A 23,287-nucleotide genomic window follows, 5' to 3' on the forward strand; every position below is an offset into this window, starting at 1 on the left:
CTAACTTACCAGAAGCACAATAAACTAAAAATGCCTGCCTTTAAAAAAATGTGCAATCTGGAGTTTCCGTGGTTAATGAATCGGACTAGGAACCATGAGGTCACGGGTTCAACCCCTGACCTCACTCAGTGGGTTAAGGATCTGGCATTGCTGGTGAGCTGTGGTGTAGGTCACAGACAAGGCTCGAATTCAGGGTTGCTGCGGCTGTGGCTTAGGCCAGAGGCTACAGCTCCAATTTGACCCCTAGCCTGGGAACCTCCATATGCCGAGGGTGCAGCCCTAGAAAAGACCAAAAAAAAAGTGCAATCATATGCTACTTTGGAAAGCACATTATTCAGAAGAGAAAGATAACAGCTGCACTATTTTCAAGGATAGGGATTGGAGCATCACTCCTGGGCTCTCCACTCTAAGCAAGACCCTGGCAAGACAGCTGAAGAATGATGAGGCATCTATTACATGAGATATAATTGACTAATCTTTAGCTGTTAAGTCTGGAGAACGTCTAAAAGATCACAGAACCTTTAACTTCTGGGCAACAGCAGAAAAAAATGGAGGCAAAGACTAGGTGGAAATGAGCCAACCTTTTTCCTGGAGGACCTGGAGGTTCCACAAGGAGAAAAAAAAATTATCAAAAAAGTAAGAACCTCGACTTTTAGGTATCAGATATGATTTCCAAGTGAACCGGATGCCATTATAGGGAAGATTATTATGAAAAAATTTGGGAAACATTAAAAAAAGTCTAGTAAATACAGCTCTGTTCTTGTTGCTGTTGTTTTGAAATTCTTTTGGCACCGAAGTGTTCCAATTCCAAGGATAAAACATCATTTAGGTGGTAACGACTTAAAGCATATTTAAAGTGGCCCTACTAAGGAAAGCCTCTATATTGATATTGTCATTTAAAATTATAATTTACTTCTCTTAAAGCTTTAACAGGGATAGTAAAGATGAAAAGAACACAAGCATTTCTGATCAACTAAATTCCAAAAGATAACCTCAAGTTTTTCCCTCTTTTGAGAATCTTTCTTTAGTAGAACTTGTAGCAATCTGGGGAAGAAACTTCATAAATATGCCTTAATATCTCAAGTCTCCACTCTGACGTGATTCTCTCACCTCTCAACTGTAACCACAGTTCTCTACACCACTGGATAAAGATTAGTATGTACAAACTAGCTGATATCATAATCTGTGTATATGTCAATGGTCAACCAACATACATTCTCTATCAACCATGCTTCTGCCCTCAAGGATCACATTCCAGAGCGGAGATAACCAATAAACATATAAACTTATTAGCAACTCCTAACAAGAAGACTAAATATGGGAATATACTGTACCATGCATGCTGGAGGCTGCTGTTTTAGTTTGGTGGGTCCAGGCTGCTCTAAACTCAAACATGCTTCCTCAGGACAGCCTGTCTTAACTATTCAAGCAGCAGACCAGTGTACTAGAGTCCCAGTAGCCACACAAAGATGAAGAAATGGCGTTCCAAGCAGAGGAAAGGCAAGTACAAAAACTCTTGAGATCAACAGAAACTTCATGTGTTCAGGAGATAAACAACAACAAAAAGGCCAATGTGGCTTTGCACAGTGAACACAGCAGAAAATAAAGGGACTAAAGATTAAAATAAAGGTCAGGGGGTGAGATCACAAAGGAAACCATAAGCTGTAGTAAGAGATTTAGATTTTATTCCATTTCAATGAGAAGCAGTAGAAGGTTTCAAGCCATGAGCTAATAATGTAAGGCCGTGGAAGATCACTCTGGCTACTTTGTAAGGCAATAGTGCCAGTTAGACCCATCAGTAGGCTGCTGCAGGAGACAATGACTCAGGAGATGATGAGAAACTGAGATGGTTAGAAGTCACTGGACTGAAAGTGGTACCTGCAAAATTTTACTGACCCGAAGCAACCAGGTGGACGTTTGTGCTATACACTGAGACTGGCATGTATTTCATGTGTTGGGAGCAAAAAAGACTTGTGAGCTGAAACCAAAAGTAATGCTCTGGACTTGTAAAAGGTGAATGTCTAATTGCTACATAAGTGGAAAAGCTGACCAGGCAGTTAGTGCCAAAGCCTGAGTTGGAGATAGAAATGTGAGAATTGTCAATGCATAAATGGCTGAAGCTGGATGAGATTACCCCAGATGGAGCTCTGGAACACCTGAGAATTATGAAGCCTGATGGAATAAAGGGTCCCAGAAAAGACAACTGCGGAAGACTGAGCAGTCGGCAGAAAGGAAGCCTGGAGACACAAATGGTGCACGATCATCAAGTCAGATGAGGACTGAGAGGTGCAGCCAAGTGTAGCTCTGGTGACCTTGAGAACAGGGCCTCGGGCAGGGACAGAGGCTTCACAAACCAACAGGACATTTCAGCTCCGCCACTGGGCATCTTCCTTAAGGCCAGTCCTGAATTTTGTTTTCATTTATATTGGAAATATCAAGCACTTGGGGCTATTTTCTCCAATACCTTTGCTCATATATGCTCCCAAAAAAAAGTAAACTGAATGAACAAATGTTACTTAACTTCAACGCATTTCAAGACTGCCTCTCTCAAACTGGACACTACAAGCTGAAGTTATCACCAACCACTAGACTTCTTTCTAAATCACTGCTATTCCTCACATATCCAGAAGAACCAATCACTCATTAGCAAAACAGTAAAAATAATTTCTTATTGAAGCAGGTGATTTGACTTGCTACATCAAAAGCTCAGAGTAGCTTAAAAAGAATAATTATAGCCATAGTAGTCTGATTCAATGACTTCTGATGTCATTCCAATTTCCTTTAATTTATGCAACTCTGTCTTCTCCAAAGAGCAATTGAAAAATGGTGGATATCAAACTTTAATGTGAATAAAGAATCACTGAGGGTACTCATTAATGCAGATTATAAGGCGCCCCCACGTGAGGTATGGGTTATAAGGTCAGGTTCTATTTTTTTTAAGTTACCTTTTTGAAGAACTACCATGGAAATTCTGGCACAAACAGTCTGTGAATCATACTTTGTGCAATAATGATGTAGAAATTTGGAACAGAATCATGTATGCAATAACAAATCCTTGGGAAAACATTTTTTTGCCTACCCTAACCCCCCATTACAGATTCATTTTGATAACTCTCAAGTATCCATTATGTGCCCAGTTAAACATTTCCAAAAATCTTGATTTTTTTCATCCAATATGTGTGCATCTATACTGATGTATATGCTCATATAATGCTAGACTGGAAAAAATATGTATCCGCATATTTTACAAAACTAATACCATCACCCTGGAGTATGTGCTTATAACTCAGGAAATAATTTTAAACAGTTAAGGTCTCAGACAAGGACTAAGCTGCATTTCTGCAACTTGAATGTTTAAGTGAATGTGGAAAAGCTGATGTCAAAGACCTATTTCAACAACTGAACCTGCGCTGTATGCGTTTTGAATGAGTAAAAATAAATCCTCATTTATCATTTTCTGCTGAATTCATACCTATATGAGGCTAGAAATTGTTTCCAACAGGTTTCCCATACACCATCGCATGAGAGCAGTTTCCTGATTATTTGGAAAACACTTTGATATTTTCTCTTAAACTTATTCTAGGGCTGGGTGGAGAGTCTTAAGAAAAAAGGGAAAGATAAAGGATCAATTTTCATATTTTAAGTGAAAGAATAAGTAAGCCACAGTAGAGGGAAAAAAAGAGGTTGAGCGGCAAGGACAGGGATGATGTAAAACTGTTTGAAATCAGAAATGAAATCAAGAATTAAAAATAGAATTACATTTTCTGTTTGGCAATACACAAACAACACTAAGTGCACTTCATAAATTTCACTATTGTTGCTCTAAGTGATATTACCATAAATCACATTAGTAGCGTACTCCGCATTTTTTAAAAGCAAAAAGGATTGAGAGTGTCAATAAGTTTAAACAGCCCCGTTATCTCCAGCGAGGGTGGAAGAGAAATTACCAGAGCTTTTACCAGGTCTGAAAGCCCAGCTCTGATGCCCCCACTGTTGCTACCCTCTCCCTCCAGCTTCAGCGTGATGCAGAGTGGCACGGCCAGCGACCTACTGGCGCATGCTCACTGCTGCTTCCTTCGAGCTTTTACCTGATGTGCCAGGGGTGACGGCTGTTTGCCCCTTTTCTCATCGCGGATAGGGAAGAGAGACTTCAGCAGCTTCGGCATCTGCGGCACAAAGGATCTTACTGGATTCAAGTAGGAGGCCGCTAGGCTACTGAGTCCTGCCAAAAATATCAAAAAGAAAAGAGATAAAGCAATAACAATTACAGAGACATTTGCTTCACTATAAATTGGCCAAATATCATTTCTAAGCAAATCTAATATAAATAAAAAATATCCTTCAAAATTAACATTAAAAAATAATACTATTAGAGCTACCCTCAAACACAATGGTGTTTCCTTTTCTAATTAAATAACAGCAGCTGGGGTACTTCTCAAATGCTCTAATATCCAGTGTTTCTATTAAATCCAAAGGGTGATCCAGCCCCAGTCCTCATGACTACTGGTCAAGTACTAACTCCTGCCTTAGAATAAAATGAGGCTTTTCTTTTTTTTCTTTTGGTCTCTTTAGGACTGCACTTGCAGCGTATGTAGTTCCCAAGCTAGGGGTCAAATCAGGATTGTAGCCGCTGGCCTATACCACAGCCACCACAATGCCAGATCTGGGCCATGTCTGTAACCTACACCACAGCTCATGATAACACCGGATCCTTAACCCACTGAGCAAGGCCAGGGATCAAACCTGCGTCCTCATGAGTACTAGTCAGATTCGTTTGCCCTGAGCCATGACGGGAACTCCATTTTAAAATTGCATCGCTGGAGTTCCCATTGTGGCGCAGTAGTCAGCGAATCCAACTAGGAACCATGAGGTTGCAGGTTCGATCCTTGGCCTCGCTCAGTGGGTTAAGGATCTGGCATTGCCATGAGCTGTGGTGTAGACTGCAGATGTAGCTCGGATCCCACATTGCCGTGGCTCTGGTGTAGGCTGGCAGCAACAGCTCTGATTAGACCCCTAGCTTGGGAACCTCCATACGCCACAAGAGCAGCCCTAGAAAAGGCAAAAAAGACAAATAAATAAATAATAAAATAAAATAAAATCATATTGCCAATGACACACATGTATACGTTCTCCATCTAGAATTTAAACTCTTCGAAGTCTATATTATTCCACTTTAATTTTTCATGCTGTTTACTGAATGAAGATGATGAAACTGACCTTTCAGGAAGACAGTGGTGTTGGGGTTATTTTTATAAGACAGGGATAGATGCCCTGAACCAACCATGTTCTTACTTGCTCTTAGTTACCAAAGGCTGGGAGGTTAGATGTGCAGATAATGCTTATGGTATAAGAAGACTTCTTTCTCCTTAGTGAATAAAACTAAATTTTTAGGACAATCTAACCCAAGTCATAAATGAATGATTTAAAAAAAAAACTGTATCCTAATAACTCTTAAGAAAGAATAAGCCAGGAGTTCCCATCATGGCTCAGCGGAAATCAATCTGACTAGTAACCAGGAGGACACAGGTTCCATCCCTGGCCTCGCTCACTGGGTTGAGGATCTGGAGTTGCCGTGAGCTGAGGTGCAGGTCACAGATTTGGCAAGGATCTGGCGTGGCTGTGGCTGTGGCGTAGGCCAGCGGCTACAGCTCCAATTTGCCTCTAGCCTCAACCTCCATATGCTGAGAGGGCGGCCCTAAAGAAAAGAGAGAGAATGAACAAGGCAGTCAACCTTGAGTATGTGAGGTTGTGTACCTCCACCTCAATTCCATGCTGGCCCCTGAGATGATGCAAGTTCATGGTCACACAGGTGGTACAAAGACCTATAGAGTTGTAAGGTTTTACATTGTCCATAAAGGAGAATATTTTTTTTTCTTTTTTTAAGACTGCACTCACAGCATGTGGAGGTTCCCAGGCCAGGGGTCAAATAGGAGCTAAGAGCTGCCAGCCTACACCACAGCCACAGCAGTGGAGGATCTAAGCCGAGTCTGCGACCTACACCACAGCTCATAGTAACGCTGGATCCTCAACCCACTGTGTGAGGCCAGGGATTGAACCCACAACCTCATGATTACTAGCTGGGTTCGTTAACCACCGAGCCACGAAAGGAACTCCCATAAAGGAGAATATTAACCCTAAGTAAACTATGAAAAGTTATGTAAGATATTTTGTAATCCTGAGCACAATCACTAAAAAATAAAGCAAAGAGATAGCTATATGACAAGAGATACGTCAAAACTGAGTTCTAAAATGGTGATTTCTAAGAAAGTCAAAATAGGAATGAAACAAAAAAGAGGAGACAAACAGACAAAAAGTTTAAGTTGAATAAAGAGGCAGAAGATATAATCATCTAAATGCTGAGAAAAAATAACTAGGGACAATCTTGAGCTCCCTGGTGCCTCAGTGGATTAAGGATCTGGCATTGTCACTGCTGTGGTATGGGTTCAATCCCTGGCCTAGGAACTTCTGCATGTCATAGGCATGGCCAAAAAAAAAAAAAAAAAAAAAGAGAGCACCAATCTAAAGTTTTACATGCAGTTAAACTAACATCCTAGAGTAAGGATGACCCCTAGTTAAATATCTAGCCAATAATCAACCAAAGGCTGCATCTATCACAAAAGGAGAGACAACCAGACATGATGCGTCTCCTAAAGGAAGCATATAAAACTACCCATTCATTTAACGTACCTCCCACCCCTCCCACAAATTAGCCTGAATCTGATCAATGCTGAAGCTCTAACTACCAATTTCCAGGAAATACCTGAAACAATCATGTTTAAATAACCTGATGAGAGGGAGTTTCCATCCTGGCTCTTTGGAAACAATCTGACTAGCATCCATGAGGATGCAGGTTCCAACCGTGGCCACCCTCAGTGGGTTAAGGATCTGGCATTGCCGTGAGCTGTGGTATAGATTACAGAGGCGGCTTGGATCCCAAGTTGCTATGGCTATGGAATAGGCCAGCAGCTACAGCTCTGACTCGACTCCTAGCCTGGGAACTTCCATATGCTGTGGTTGCCGCCCTAAAAGACCAAAGAAAAAAAAAGTAACCTGATGAGAATATCACCAGCAAAAATAAGAATGTGCAGCATGTACCATACACTCTGATCTCTTCAACAAATACAATCTAACATGGGAAAAAGAGGAAGAGGAGCATACAGACTAAAGAGGCCTAAGGCACATATCATCTAATCACAATGAGTGAAACTTACTTAGATTTTCATTTAAAAAACTAAGAAATATTCTTGATCCAGTTGGGGAAATCTAAACCCTGACTAGATGTTTAATGATATTTTGGAATTATTTTTAATTTTTCTTAGGAGTGAAATGTTAGTATAGGTATTGCTTTAAGACTCACATATATTTACAAATGAGATAATATCTGGGATTTGCTTCAAAGTCATCCTGAGAGTGTGGCGATGTAGTGGGAATTCAGATAAAAAAGATGGTGATGCACTGATCATTCTGAAACTAGGAGGGGCACTTGAGGGCACATCAAGTCGCTCTTTCCACTCTGTATGTCTGATATTTTCCATAAAGGATTCTTCAAAGTGAAAGCAAACTAACAACTTTAATATAGCAAAGAAACAGTTTATTACTAAAAAAAGATGGCTACTAAAAGCACTAATGACGGATATTCACTAAAAAAGAAACTAAACTTGGAACTGTGGAGTGAGGTATAAGAAGCAATGATGAGCAGAGCAAAGTAGTAAATATGTAAAGCAAGTAAACTCTGATTTGAATTTTTTAAAAATTTACAGAATTTTAAAACAGGGTAGTAGCTTATGATCAAGTAATTTCACTCCTAGGTATTTACTCAACAGAGATGTTACAAAAAGACCTATACAAAAACAAGCTTTATTTACAGCAGCCAAAAACTGGTAACAAACCACATGTCCATAAACTAAAGCACTGATTAAAAATTGTGATAAAAAAAAAAAAAAAAAAAGGGAGTTCCCGTCGTGGCGCAGTGGTTAACGAATCCGACTAGGAACCATGAGGTTGCGGGTTCGGTCCCTGCCCTTGCTCAGTGGGTTAACGATCCGGCGTTGCTGTGAGCTGTGGTGTAGGTTGCAGACACGGCTCGGATCCCGCGTTGCTGTGGCTCTGGCGTAGGCTGGTGGCTACAGCTCCGATTCAACCCCTGGCCTGGGAACCTCCATATGCCGTGGGAGCGGCCCAAGAAATAGCAACAACAGCAAAAAGACAAAAGACAAAAAAAAAAAAAAAAAAAAAGTGATAAATTCGATTATGATAGTGAAACATCTCTCAGCAATAAAAAGAATAAATTATCGATACATGCAAATGGTATGGATGATTTAAAGAAATATACTCAGATATGTTGAGCAAAAGAAGCTAACACAAAAGAGCATATACTATATGATTCCATTTACATGAAATTACAGAAGAGGCAAAACTAACCTGAAATCAGAACACTGAATGACTGTGGGGAGGAAATGAAGTCATGTAAATTTTCTATATCCTGACCAGGGTATAAGTTACACAGGTAAACACATTTGTCAAAACTCATTAAATATGACCCATATTCAAGAAAAAAGCAGTCAGAAATAGACTATGAGATAGGTCCCCATGTTTAATTTAGCCAATGAAGGTCTTAATAGCAGTTTTTATACACAGATCCAAGGATGTAAAGAATATGGTCTTAACAAATACACAGATAGGAAAGGAATATCAGCAGAGAAATTTAATAAAAAAAGCAGGCATTCCCGCTATGGCTCAGCAGCTTACAAACCCAACTAGTATCCATGAGCATGCAGGTTCAGTCCCTGACGTCGCTCAGTGGGTTAAGGATCAGGCGTTGCTGTGAGCTATGGTGTAGGTCACAGATGTGGCTTGGATCTGGCATGGCTGTGCCCATGGCCGTGGCCGGCAACTGCGGCACTGATTGGACCCCTAGCCTGGGAACTTCCACTGCAGGTGCAGCCCTGAAAAAGAAAAAAGAAAAAAAAGGCAGCAGCAGCAGCTGCCCTTTCTAACAATTCAGAAATATTGGTATTTTAAAAGAAAAAAAAAAGGCAAATAGAAATTCTAGAACTAAAAAGAATAGTAACTGAAATTTTAAAATTCCTTGGATGTGCTTAACAGAAGAAATATCAGTAGAAATCATCCAATCAGAAGAAATATGAATAAGACGAAAAACTAAAATAGTGCTTCTGTGACCTGTACGGCAATATTAAGCAATATAACATGTGTATGATTAAATTCTCAGAAAGAGTAGAAAAAGCACAGGGAAAACATAAAATGAACTAATAGTTGAACAACTCCCAAATTTGCTGGAAAAATCTCGATGTTCATATTTAAGGATATTAGTGAAACCCAAACAAGATAAATACTAAGAAAACTATACCTAAGCATATCAATGCCCAATTCCTGAAAAGAAAAATAAAGAGAAAAACTGGAAAGTAAACAATATAAACAAAGATATACTACATGTACAGGGAAAGTAACACATGATGAATGAATTCTCACCAGAAAAGAGATCTAAAAGTTAGTGCAACGTCTGAAGTGCTAAAGGAAAACAAGCTATCAACTCAGAATGCTCTATCTAGTGAAAATACCCTTCAAAAAAAAGTGAAACAAAGATATTCTCAAAAGAACAGACCCTTCTCCAGGAAAACTGCGCAATAAGAAATAATACAGGATATTCTCAGGCTAAAGAGAAATAATTATGAGGTGAACCTAAGATCATCAGGAAAGATTAGATAGTGACAGACATAGTAAATATGAAGCAAAATATAAAAGGTTATCTATAGTATCTTAGTTTGCTATAAGATTGGTTATACAAGTGGTTGTTTTAAAAGCAAAAGAATAAAAAATAAAAATAAAATAACGTTGTAAAATGAGTTAACATCTGTAAAAGATACAACAATAATACAAAATAAGAGGAGTAGGGGAACAGGTAAATGGAATTATGCTGTTGCAAGATTCTTATATTTGTGCAGTGGAAGTAGTATATTATTAATTCTAAGTAGACTATGGTAAGTTAAGGATGCCTTCTAGAATTCTTGAGCAAAGACACTAATAAACAAATACAGGTATACCAAAAAGCCAAAAGAAAAAATAAAATCAAATACTACAAAATATTTTTCAATTATCCCAAAGAAGGCAAAAAAGATTACAGTAGAAAATATAAATAAGTAAAAAGGTCAAAAAGAAACCAATACCAACATGGTAGATATAACAATAATATTAGATGTAAAAGAACTAAACATGCCAATTAAAAGGCAGAAATCAATGGACTAGATTTTTTAAAAGCTAAACCTAAATATGCTATCTACAAGAGAATCACTCTTAAGGACAAACATAGGCTAAAATTTAAGACTGAAGAAAAGCTACACCATGCAAGCAACATGCAAAATAAAGTTGATGTGGCCATATTAATATCAAGCAAGACAGATTTCAAAGAGTATTACCAGAGAGATAAAGGGACATTTCATGATGAAAAACATCACTTCATCTGCAAAAAATAACAATCCTAAGTGCATGTATACCTAATTACAGAGTTAGTTTCTAAATAAATAATGCAAAAACTGATACAATTAAGGGAAAAATTAGACAATTTTCACAATCATATTTAGAGATTCAATGCCTTCTGTCAGTGACTGACAGACTAAGTATGGGGGAAAAATCAGTAAGGATACATACAGCAGATTTGAACAAGGTTATCAACCACTTTCCCCTGATATATACAGAATACTATGCCCCAAAGCAAAATAGACCTTTTCAAGTACATGCAGAACATTCACCGAGGTACAACAGCCTCAAAAAATTTCAAAAGATTGAAATTGTGAAGTCTATTCTCTGCCCATAATGAAATTAATTCAATAATAATTCCCCAAAATACATGAAAATGAATTAACATGTAACCATGTTACTACCATGAATCAAAGAATAAATAAGAGGGAAATTAGGCTAACTAGAATGCTAATGAAAGCATTTCATGCCAAAATTTGTGAAATGCAGAAATAATTAACAGAAATCAATGAAATAGAAAATAAAACCAAATGTTGGTTCTGCAAGAAAACTAAGAAAACCGATAAACCTGTCTCCAAAAAAAGTATTTGAGAAAAAGAAACAAAAAGTATCTATATTAGAATAAAAAGATGTAACATAATAACAGATCCTATAAACATTAAAAGGTCAATAAAAGTATTTAAGAAAACAAAAATTATCTATATTAGAATTAAAAGACAGAACATAATAACAGATGTTATAAATATTAAAAGGTCAATAAAGGAGTATTGTAACAATTATGAAAATGAATTCAATAACTTAGATGAAATAGAAATTTCCCTGAAAAAAACATAATTTATGAAAACTTATAAATACAAAAAAGTTAACTTTATATTAAAGAAATCGAAGTCATAATCAAAAATCTTTCTACAGAGAAAATTCCAGGCCCAGACAGTGTCACTGGTGAATCTTGTCAAACATTTAAGGAAGAGGTAATAGCAAGTTTACAGAAAGTCAGAAAAAAAGATGAGGAAATTCTTCTCAAGCCATTTGATGAGGCCAAGATAAACATGACACCAAACCTAACAAAGGCATTGCTGTGAGAAAGTACATACCGATATTCATCATAGGACATACACACAAAAATTCTCAACAAAATATTCAACAAACAAATAAAAGGATAACAAATTATGATCAAGTGATATTTATCACAGGAATGCAAGATAAATTCAACATTTAAAACAATGCAACTCAACATGTTAAGAAAGGGAAAAAATAAAGACAGGCATTAACCAGTAGGACAGTGGTTACCTGGTAGGAAATTCTGACTTAAACTATTTCTGATAGATGCTAAAAATTTCAGAATGGTGACTGAAAAATGAAAGCATTAACTCACCTGGATCAGGAGAATGGTTATTTTGGGGACAACCAGGGAGGGGGGCGGCAGAGGGAGTTATTCCTCTAGACACTGTAGTTTGCGACACGTCCTGTTGACTTTCCCACCGGCCCTATTAAGGACAAAATCAGTAATTTTGATTCATATCGATCAATAAACCAAAAAAAAAATCTAAAGTTACTGAAGAGAAAATGTTACACATGTAAAGCTTTATTCTCGTTGCAGAATATGATCATTCTGATCACTTAAAATACTTTCCTCTTTAGAAAACTTATCTCCCTTATAAAAATAACTCCTCTCATTTGACCTTCCCTTCCAGTTATAATTTAGTCTCCGAATAGTCTTCCTCCCATATCCTGCTGCTTCTCACAAAATATGGATATAATAAGACATTCCTTTTGAAACCCTCCTTAGGCCGTTTCCGATCTTCAGCCTCAAGATAACCTCTTTCACTTCAGATTCTCGAATGAAACCCAGGAACAACTCCAATACCGTCAGGGTCTCTTGTCTCCTGGAGCATGTCTTTCATCCACTCTCATACCGGTGATGACAGTAAAAATTCTAGAAGAGGATACTAAGGAGCCTCCCACTTTTAATAGGTATTAAAGATGAGTTCCAGTTAAGCCTGAACCAAGTAATCAGAGGTTCCTGATAATGGAAGTCACTGAATTAACAAGTCAAATTGGACTCTCAACTTATGTTGTAAATTCCCATTAAAGAGATTTCATTACATACACCAAGAAAAATGCCCGTCAGGTGATGGACTGATTTACCATGCTAGAACTTGTGGTGAGCCATAGAGACGGTAATCCCACCAAAGCACTTTTTAACAGCAATCCCATCCAGTAAAGAAATAACCCCCAAACAGCAAAAAAAAAAAAAAAAAAAAAAAAAACAGTAATGGTGATGAGATGCAAGTCTTTTCAATGCTGTACATTCACTCCCTTTTGATCCTCTGATAATCACTCTGATTTTTTTTCCATCAGTTTTTTAAATGGTATTTTGTATTAGTTTAAACTAGTACTCCACAGGTGCGTGATCCAAACAATTGCCTGGGGTCCTCATTAGTAATCGCCTGCAAAGTAAGTTCTTCGCTGCTCCTGAAGATGGATCGAGTTGGAAAGCCCTTTAGGTTGCAGATGTGTATTGGAAACCTATCTGCTTTTAGCAGCAATCTAAGTACTGATCATAATAAAATCAATAAGCCCTAAGTGATCTGGATCCTGTTTACCTTAGAGAAGGCCACTTTCCCGGGGAACTCTCACAGCCCTGGATAGTTTTAAAAAACGATATGCTGCTCAGCATTAGGCAGCAAGGAAACAAAAGGGATGTGAAAAGATGACGAGAGAAAGATGTACTCTGAGACACTTCACTTAGTAGTGTTTGTGTTACTATGAGTCACACACTGATCTACATACTTTAATGTTTCGTGACTGTTTTCTGCATTTAAATTTAATTCTCTCTCTGGAAGCTGCAGCTTTGTGTGCTCTGGGACAGCACAATCAGGTGGCTGGACACTAAGGTCACCACTCTTCAGAGCTTCTCAGAAGAAGAAAAGCCCCATGCTTTGTTGGCAGTGTTAAGTTCGTGCAAGGCTGCTCTGAAGACAACTTACTTAGTTTGGGAATAAATCCATTTTCATATTTTAGATTTTTCTTCCTCGTTTGGCAGCGGACATAGTGGCACTCTGTCCCTTAAGAAAACTAAGGAGCTGATTTGGAGTCAGCACCTTAGCTGTTTGGTGTATAACGTGGTCCAATGACAAATAAAGTAGGTGTCACCTCTTCTCCGAGGCACTCTCGGGGCTCTGCTAGCTTCCCAGGTAATTTTCCCCAGCTGGCACTCCCACATGTAATGTTACTCTCAAGTCTGAATGGAAGCAGTAACTCTTGCTGTCTCGTTTATTCAAATACCTCAAGTGAGAACACTTGAAAGGATGCAGAGAGAGCATACACAGCCCCGTAGTCATGCTGCTAGCCCTATGGGAGAACATTCCATCTCATCCGTCTCCCCAGTCGTCATCTCAATCTTGAGGATCTCACTGCCAAGGGTTCCCAGGTCTCGCGGACTAGAGACAAGCACACAGAGTGTCTCAAATCTCTCTGGGATACAACAGGCTCTGCTTGCAAGGGAGCAACAAACACGGATGATCAACTGGGTACAACACTTCTCCACCTTTCTGATGCCCACAGATCTCTGGGGCAACACTCCACCAAAATCATCCGCTATATTCTTTTTCTCTAGCAGTACATGTCCATTCTCCTGCCACAAGTGAAATTTGTGGTCCAGGGTCTAGCAACACAAAATGCACCCCCCCCCCCCACCGCCGGACAAGGCAATCAGTGTCCTTCCAATGAATCCTATGTGCCTGGCTGCTCCAGAGTTATCCTCCTCTTACTGAAATGTTGGGGAGACAAAAGGGAGCAGCCCAGATGAAGGACTTCAGAGGGAGATGAACTTGGAACAAGGAATAAAAAGGACCTGGGCAGGGACTGGATCTTTCTGCTTTCTTACAAGCACAGCTTCCAAAAGGACAGAGTGTGGCTTTTTTTTCCCCTTCCACCACAGCAATGTACACTCTATTGAAATCTGAAGAGAAAAATCTGTAATGTTTCTGATACTCTTCACATCTATGGGCCTTCAGAATCGGCCACAATGAGGAGATCCAAGAGAGAAAATGCTGGCTTCGTTTTGGGTCCCTAAACTAGCTTCATACTCCTTAGGGATTACTTGTGCTAATGGGCTCAATTCAAAGAAATAAAATCCTATCTGAGGTAACAATTATTTGGAGCTAGCACTGTGCTTAAAGGCAAAGCCCAACAGCGAAAAACACAGAAGGCTCTCAGCCGACCTAAGGACAAGGCCGGTCCCCCTGAGGCACCTCTAGTTTTCCTGTTACTGCTCTCCAGACAGGCACAAGTGCTTTGGGTGTTCCATGAGGAGGTCTGGTTTTGATCAGGAAAGTGACAAAGAGGTAAATAAAGAGAAGTGCCAGTGACATTCCAGGTCCAAAGGTGGCTTCTAATGCAACTAGAGAAGAAGTGACTCATAGCTGGCACCAGCCTTATCCAGGGCCACACTAAGTAACTGCAGTTTTCAGGAAAGTGATGGAACCAAAATGCACAACTCACTTTATTAGCTGAATATTCATTTAAGCTTTTGCCTACTTTTAATGCATCAAAACCTCCAATCAGAAGATGATAAATCCCTTATAAGTTATTTAAAAATAATAATTCCACCTAAAATGGCTTTAATAATACCAGTTATTTTTATGTTGACCGAGTTCCTTGCACTGCAAAAGATCACAATGCACAGCCACTGTTTAGATGGAAAAACAATCTGCTGAACTTAATTCTGCACCTAAATATGGGTCCAATCTGGTAGACTGGTCATAAAAAGTTTGCTAATTTTTCCTTATTATCTATAAAAAAGCCTGCCTTACAATAATGATGAACTAGCCAGTAACAGTAAATAACAACATCACTGTGATTAGGAAGATTTTAAATTGAAAAGCTTATCAAGAGTGATTTCTTTTAGGCCATAAGGTGAAATCAAAAGTTGGGAGTAGTTAACAAAATTTAATTTATCTTTTTAAGATTAATTATCTCATCAATTCCATCTCGGTGAAGCTCAGCAAAACAATTCTAATTTTAATATGCAGTGACCATCAATAAATACAGGCATGCAGAATGTGGCTGGCCAAATCAGAGTGTTATAGGCCAAAGTGGGAGACTGTTTTTAGCACTTCACCACATCCTCCCACCTCCCCAAGAACCCTGATCCTATCAACTCCTGAAACAAGGGCCCTTTCCTCTGGACTCTGCCCCACACCACGCCCTCTGCCTTACTCACTCCACATGTACTGTCATCTCTCCTCCTACCCGCTGTTCACACTCCTGCTTGGAACCCTTTCCCCCCTTGGGTAGAACTTATCACCTTTCAGCAAGAAGCTTAAGCTCCTCTCTGCAGCTAGGGTTAGGGTTGGTCTCTGAATCATGCCTATGAACATGTGTACCCCTCCCCCAGGCTCCTACTCTTCCTAGGCACGCTTCTAGTTTGGCATCTATGTTCCTTTATTCTATTTACTTGGTGTAGATGAAACACGATCATTTATTTCAAGCACACATACTATCATTTTCTCCATTTAAATGTAAGGAAACTAGAGGGAGATGGAACGCTTAAGAAATATTGGGCACTTTTTTCATGGAATTTTATGGTAGAGGATTTTGACTGGATGGATTTTTTTTCCTTTTTTTTTGGTCTTTTTTAGGGCCACACCCACAGCATATAGAGATTCGCAGGTTAGGGGATGAATCAGAGCTGTAGCTGCCAGCCTACACCACAGCCACAGCAACTCGGGATCCAAGCCATATCTGTGACCTACACCACTGCTCATGGCAACACTGGATCCTTAACCCACTGAGCGAGGTTAGGGATTGAACCCGCGTCCTCAGGGATACTAGTTGGGTTTGTTAGCCACTGAGCCATGACAGGAATGCCTTTGGGCTGGATGGATTTCAACAAAACCCCCAAAAGGCTTGTTTCATATATTTTCCTTAAAATACTTCACTTATACATAACTAGTGACACAATCAATTTTCCAAAAACTCTGCTTCATTTAGATAATCACAACTGTGCTTATCAAGAGCTAAGTGCGCCTATCAATGGACCCAGATCAAGGAGTACCCAGCAAACCTTTCAGAGGCATGGTAGGTGGTCAGTGAACTGAGGAGCTGGAGACCAGTCTACATGTCTATAAACAATGAGATAGATATAGATTTAAGATTTAGATTACTGGTAGTCTGCCTGAAATCATAGGATATATATACCTATAAATGCATTATTTCAGACAAACTTCTAGTAATCTAGATCTTAAAGATGAATCTGATTTTTCATCAACTTCATTGTTCTTCCTAAGTTTTTATACGGAAAGTTTCAAAACATATACAAAACAGAATGTAGAATATTGAACAAAACTAGAAAGAGCAGTATGAGAGGTCTTTGATAATTACTAAATTGCCAGCCTTCTTTTATCCATACCCTACTCTTCACCAAGATTGTTCTCAAACAACTTCCTGATATCAGACCATTTCATATGATACTTTGGCCTCCTCAAGGGCTAAGGTACCAATACAGAGCACCTTGTTCACAAGTAGCAGCACCAACATCTAATGAGGTCCATCAAAAAATGGCAGGCACAAAACTGTGTTAAATGACATCCAGTTACAACCATGTCAGGTGTGATCCGTTAGGTAAATGATAATGAATGATCTATGCTTAAAACTCTGATAAATTGGGGAGAGCTATGTTAACAAGTAAAATACATTCCACCTAACAATATTTGTGTTCCCTTATTTCTCTTTCTTCTAACAAATATTAACTTCTAGACATAATCTTATTCCTCATACATTTCCAATCATTGTACCAATATACTACTATTAAAAATCTGATACAAGGAGTTACCATGTGGCTCAGCAGAAACGAACGTGACTAGCATCCATGAGGACGCAGGTTTGATCCCTGGCCTTGCTCACTGGGTTAAGGATCCGGCATTGCTGTGAGCTATGGTGTAGGACACAGACATGGCTCATATCCTGAGTTGCTGTACCAATACAGAGCACCAGCAGCTATAGCTCTGATTAGACCCCTAGCCTGGGAACCTCCATATGCCACAGGTACAGCCCTAAAAAGCTAAAAAAAAAAAAAAAAGTAAAAAAATCTGATACAAAGTTCCACAAACAGGAAGAATATTTTCAACAGAAATAAGAACTTAAGCAACTAAATTGTTTTTTTAACCTCTAAAAAGTAGAGTGATAATAAGGTCTAGGTAATATTATTTTAAACGACAGATTTTTGAAAAAATGAACCCTAAACACTTTCCAATAAATTGCACATAGTATAGAAAGGTGGGAGAAATTTTGGCATGCAAAGCTAGCATGAGATATTTGAAAGGAGGATGGTGAATGGGAAATAGGTCTAAGAGGGATCGAGAACAATAATAAACACTTACCTTGTTGCTACCTAGACTACAGGATGGAATGAGATCCTGTCGGCTGCCAGACAACTGAATAAGAAATAAAGTGGGGGGTTAGTTCTTCATGTGCAAAAGTACACAAATCTATGGTACTGGAAATACAAGACCTTGAAAACCAAATCCACAGAACATTAAGCAGGATGGTATCAGAGAGGCTGTCAAGAGTAAAGTTGCAAACTAGACTAGCGGCCTTCAGGACACTGCTGAGCACAATATTTTTAAAATCTAACTGATAAACCATATTAAGATGGGAGGTTTAAGTAAGGCCAGATACCCAGCTTACACTGAGGTAACAACCACCTGGGCTGAGTGCAAAATGCTTCTTCTGTTCACCCCTTGTGAAGGGCACCACGTCCCTGGTTACCTCCTGATGTGATGACCCCTTTCTCTGGGTACTAGAGCAAATGTATACACACAAGTCATTTTAAACCTAAATACCAAATCTCTGCACATACCAGCACATTTTAATCTATCATTTTCTGAAGTATTGAGAAGACATTTATGCTGAATTAAAATGGTATTTTTTACTGTCAGAGAATGTTCCCAATCTTTCTGTCTGAGATCACCAGTGATGTCATTCGGTCTCACAGAGGCCACGTGTGCCCTTCAGCTTGACCTCCTCCTACCTCTGGCTGTGATCTCTCCAACACACAGGCTAAGGGTCAGCTGCTCTTTAATGCTGTACCCTGCTTTTTCTTGGTGTGAAGTTCAGACAGAGGTGTACTATTTCTCATATCCGTATCTTTATCAAAGGTAAGGAAAGGAGAGATAAATCACAGGGCCACAAGCATATTTCTTTGTGAAGAATTATTTGTAAGCTTAACATGCATATTAATTATATCTATGTTTTAAAACACAATGAAAAACTTTTGACACTGTAACAAAACAAACCTAACTCATTTTACTCTTTTATGCTACCTGGATGGCCTTTAAGCAACTGAGTCTGTAAACCTAGTCCAGACTTCACGATTTAGAATTCAGTTAAGCCCAGAAAATTCCAAGAGCTTTCCCTGGGCACTCAGACAGTTTTGCTTTAGTCAACTAACAGCTGCCTAACACTTGCAGCCATGAGTGAGGCACTAGTGACATGAACATCAATGAGAAACACCAGAGAGGACTTCGATGGATACTTTCCCTGTAATATCAGGAAGGACAATGACAGAGGGAAGCACCGATGCCATAGGGGAGAGAAGGGGACGCTTACATTTGTTAAGAGAAGGAAATGACATCCAAGATGAGATTTAAAGGGCAGAAAGGAGTTATCCAAGGAAAGGGGGGGGTGAAAGCAGATCCCAGGCCGAGCAGGGAATGGACCCCAGGTACTCACTCTGTTCACGTTTGGGGAACTAATGCTCCTCCTATTCAGCTTCCCTTTCCCTGTCAGCTGCTCCTTCACAGCAACTTCCTGTCAGCCAGAGGACATGCAGAAGAAAAATAAACATGAGCCGTCTCACCTCCAAAGTCACAGTCTCTAGAGCAGGCTCTAAATAGTTATTTAAATAATGTTACTTCACGCAACAGAATGACCCAGTTCCCATCACTGTGAATTATTCAAAGTTAATTAAACAGTCTGATGGGTTACCTGGATCATTCTTTTCCTTGTCTACTGATGGCCCCTTTGAAACTGGCCAGAAGTCAGCTCCAGGTGAAAGAGTATGAAAATCAGACCAGGAGTTCAAGCTGTGGCACAGCAGAAATGAATTCAACTAGGAGCCATGGGGTTGCGAGTTCCATCCCTGGCCTCACTCAGTAGGTTAAGGATCCGGCATCGCCGTGAGCTGTGGTGTAGGTCACAGATGCGGCTTGGATCCTGCATTGCTGTGGCTGTCGTGTGGGTTGGCAGCTGCAGCTGATTGGACCCCTAGCCTGGGAACCTCCATATGTTGCAGGTGGGGCCATTAAAAAGACATAAAAATGAAAACAAAAACAAAGGCAGACCATTCACTTTTATTTTTCATTAGTATTTCTGGTTAAAAAAAAAAAAAGCCTCAATCTTGCTACATTTAGGGTTCCTCAGAGGCTTAGGTTTACAGGTGGCACTTTCCTTTTCCCTTCTAGAAAGCCACTCTGAGGCTGTAGCGGGCAAAGAAGGGCACAGCATTCTGCTCCCAGGCTGCATAGTTCTTCAGCCACATCACTGCCCAGCATCAAGGAATGTGTAAAACACTTTTTTAGCCAGGAAGAGTTATGTATCTTCTTCTACTACTTCCAAGCAACCAGACAGCATTTGGTGTCTTGGAAAAAGGAACTTTCCAAATGTAGTTTTTGCATCTTCAAAGACTTACCTGGAAAATTTAATCTAAATTAAATATGCTCCATTTAGAGGTTTCAAAACTTTAGACCTAACCATACTGTGAATTGCACAAAGTCAAACCCAGGACCAGGCTGGGTTGGCACCTCTGCGACCGTCAGCTGACCTGGCGAAGACGGTCTAAAGTGAGAAGGTTCTCCACCGCTAGCACGCTCCTGAGGTACTTCTCAATGTAAGCCTCCGAGTCAGCAGAAGCTGTGTTTTCAACATTAGCTGCCATCCTTGCTAATGTTTCTCGTTCCTCTACTCCCTGGGCATCCTGCAGAATGGAAAGTTGGATATTAAAACTAAGAACATTGCAGAAGAAAACGTTATAAGAATGTCTTAATCTATACAAACACACACAGAGTACTAACAAATGGGATGCATTCCAAAATTCCATTTTCCTTTTTCTTTTTTCTTTTTCTTTTTTTTTTTTTTTTTGGTCTTTTTAGGGCTGCACCTGCGGCATAAGGAAATTTCCAGGTTAGGGGTTGAATTGGAGCTGGAGCTACAGCTGCAGGCCTACATCACAGCCACAGCAACGCGGGCTCCAAACCATGTTGCAACCTACACCACAGTTCATGGCAACACCGGATCCTTAACCCACTGAGTGAGGCCAGGGATCCAATCCACGTCCTCATAGATACTAGTCAGGGTCATTACCACTAAGCCACGATGGGAATTCCCAAAATTCCGTTTTTAAGTCAGCTTTTGGAACTCAAAATGTATTCTCTTACAGAAATCATGGTATACATGCTGGTTAGGTTAACTTAAAAGGCTACTTAAACACAGTGCAGGTGAATCAGTAGTTTGATCAACAAAACTGTTCACTCCCATATGTCTTTTGCAAACAAAGACACCCTTGGTGGGAAAGGATTTGGTGGGCCAACTGGAAATCTAACCACAACTGTACTTCAGGAACATATCTTGAGGGGCCAGAGGGAGGATTGAGGAGCTGGGGTAACAGCTAGATGTGCGTGGGATCCAAACAACCTTCACAGAGGGCAGATACAGGGATGGAGGGAAAGAACACCTTCACTATAAGCTGCCTCCCACGGACCATATTTTCCAACTGTGGTCTCGATCCCCAGCTCTGGAGGGGCAGAGGCCAAAAGCTAGGAGCCAACCAAGAAAAGAAGCAGGCAGGCAAATTTCCATTCGCTGTGCTTTCCAGCAGAGCTGCCCCCTGTTCCCTCTACACGGCCAGTCCAGGCATATAAATGGGACATTCGAGAGTCAGGGAGGGACTTTTTCATGCAGTTAACTATCTCAAGGTAACCTGGCTCATAACAAAGGACTCTTCTCAGGAAAAATCAGATACTTTACTTGTGAATTTGCTATATCAAAAACTACAAAATACATATCCACGTGCCACTGCAACTTAAGATGCCATCAACTTTAAGAAAAAATATTTTATGTACCACTGAGGAGAAAAAAACAACTCTGCCAATTAACTTAAGGCATCATCAATTGTAAGATACAGTCTAACTTCAAAAGTACTTTTAAAATTAACATACGCCTTAGAACAGATAAAACTGGAAAAATCTGGAAGATGGCCTAAGTTTACAAAACTTTTGTCTCCTACAGTAATTCATTTGGGCCTAGGAATCATCCACATTTTATGATAAAGAGGAAAACAGCATAATTAGAAAAAGAGCAGGACTAGAACTTAGGTCTCCTGATTCTTTTTTTTTTTTAAGCCTCCTGATTCTTGATAGGAAATTTTTACCAATCAACATGGATACTTTATGGTGTCTAAGTGAACAGACATTATCCTCATTTTCTAAGGAAGAGGATAACTGACTTTTAAAGAAATGTACTTATCCACGTTATCCACACCCTTAACAAGATCTCAAACAGATCACCTCGCAAGCAAAGATGAAGGGAGAAAAGGAAAAACTGAAGCCAAATCACAACAGCCATCCCTGTTTCTCAACGGCATTCGAACCGTTTTATAGAGTTAGGCTCGGACACAACTGCAGAAACTCAGAAATCATTTCAGATACAGAGAACAAGAAACAGTCTCTCACTAAACATGTCAGCATACAAAGAGTAATCTATTTCAGACCCAAGACACTGCAGCTAGTCTAAGTCAAAAACAGGCTCCATTTTTAAATGTTCGGCAGGCTCCACATTAAATAAACAATTACTATTTGCTGTGTGAGCCTAACACTTTGAAGATCCAGGGAGGAATTAGTCTCTATTTGGTATTATTTGAGAGGAAAAAGTGTTCTGTGATATACTAACTCTAAAACAAAGCCTGTCATCTTTTCACTCTTCCCCAAACCGATTTCTGTCTTAAAATATATATCGTCCCTCTATTATTCAAATATTCAACAGAATCAATTAACAAATACCAAGCCCTTGAATGAGGAGAATGAAGGCACTGTGGATGGTGTGCTTGGGAGGGATGCTCATTCAGGGTCCCAGTCCCATTTTCCATCCCCAAGGACAGCAGAGTCTGAACTCCCCACTCACTCCCTGGTTTCAGAGAAACAATGTAGCAGAAGGAACCCTCTCCTTCCTCTTTTTCAGAGTCCCTTTCTTAGACCCCTCACTTCTTCTACCCTATAAGGAAGGCCTCCTTACTAGCTGTGCAACAACCAGGTGAACAAATCTGCCTAAATCAGAGATTTAGTACCAGAAAGCATATAGAAACTACATCTGCTAGCAAGCTTCCTCAGGGATATTTTCAGCTCCATTTGTTTGATTCCTGTGCATATTTCAATTAGCTCAGAAAGAGAAATAAAATAATATAATCATAATAGTAGTTATAACAGTAATTGCTATAACAACAACTACAATTTATTGTTTAGCATGTGCACAACAATCTGTATATACTGTCTCATTTAATCCTTAAAACCACCCTGTACAAAAGGTATAACTAACCCAATTTGATAAATGAAAAAATTTAGGCTTAAAGTAACTTACCCAAGTTTGTTTCACTAAGAATTGACAGAAACAAGATTTCTGTTTGATCCCAAAATGAAACCCTGAAACTCTATGTTAGGCTGTGTTATTTCCCTTCAAGGGTTACATCCTCTTCTACGGGTAAAAAGGTATTGATTTGCTTTTCAAAAGATTCTTCTTT

The 23,287-nt window shown here is 39.5% G+C and overlaps 1 protein-coding gene across 1 annotated transcript in view; it reads right to left on the minus strand.

Moving 5' to 3' along the window:
• Positions 1–23,287, minus strand: part of KIF13B (kinesin family member 13B) — a 186,829-nt gene that overhangs the window by 18,019 nt on the left and 145,523 nt on the right. The window contains 5 exon segments of the mRNA XM_021072406.1: positions 4,089–4,222; positions 11,870–11,981; positions 17,880–17,933; positions 19,231–19,308; positions 20,321–20,473. Coding sequence (XP_020928065.1) covers positions 4,089–4,222; positions 11,870–11,981; positions 17,880–17,933; positions 19,231–19,308; positions 20,321–20,473 — 531 coding nt within the window.

This window comes from Sus scrofa, chromosome 14 (genome assembly GCF_000003025.6).
Source record: "Sus scrofa isolate TJ Tabasco breed Duroc chromosome 14, Sscrofa11.1, whole genome shotgun sequence".
Taxonomy (NCBI): Eukaryota; Metazoa; Chordata; class Mammalia; order Artiodactyla; family Suidae; genus Sus; species Sus scrofa.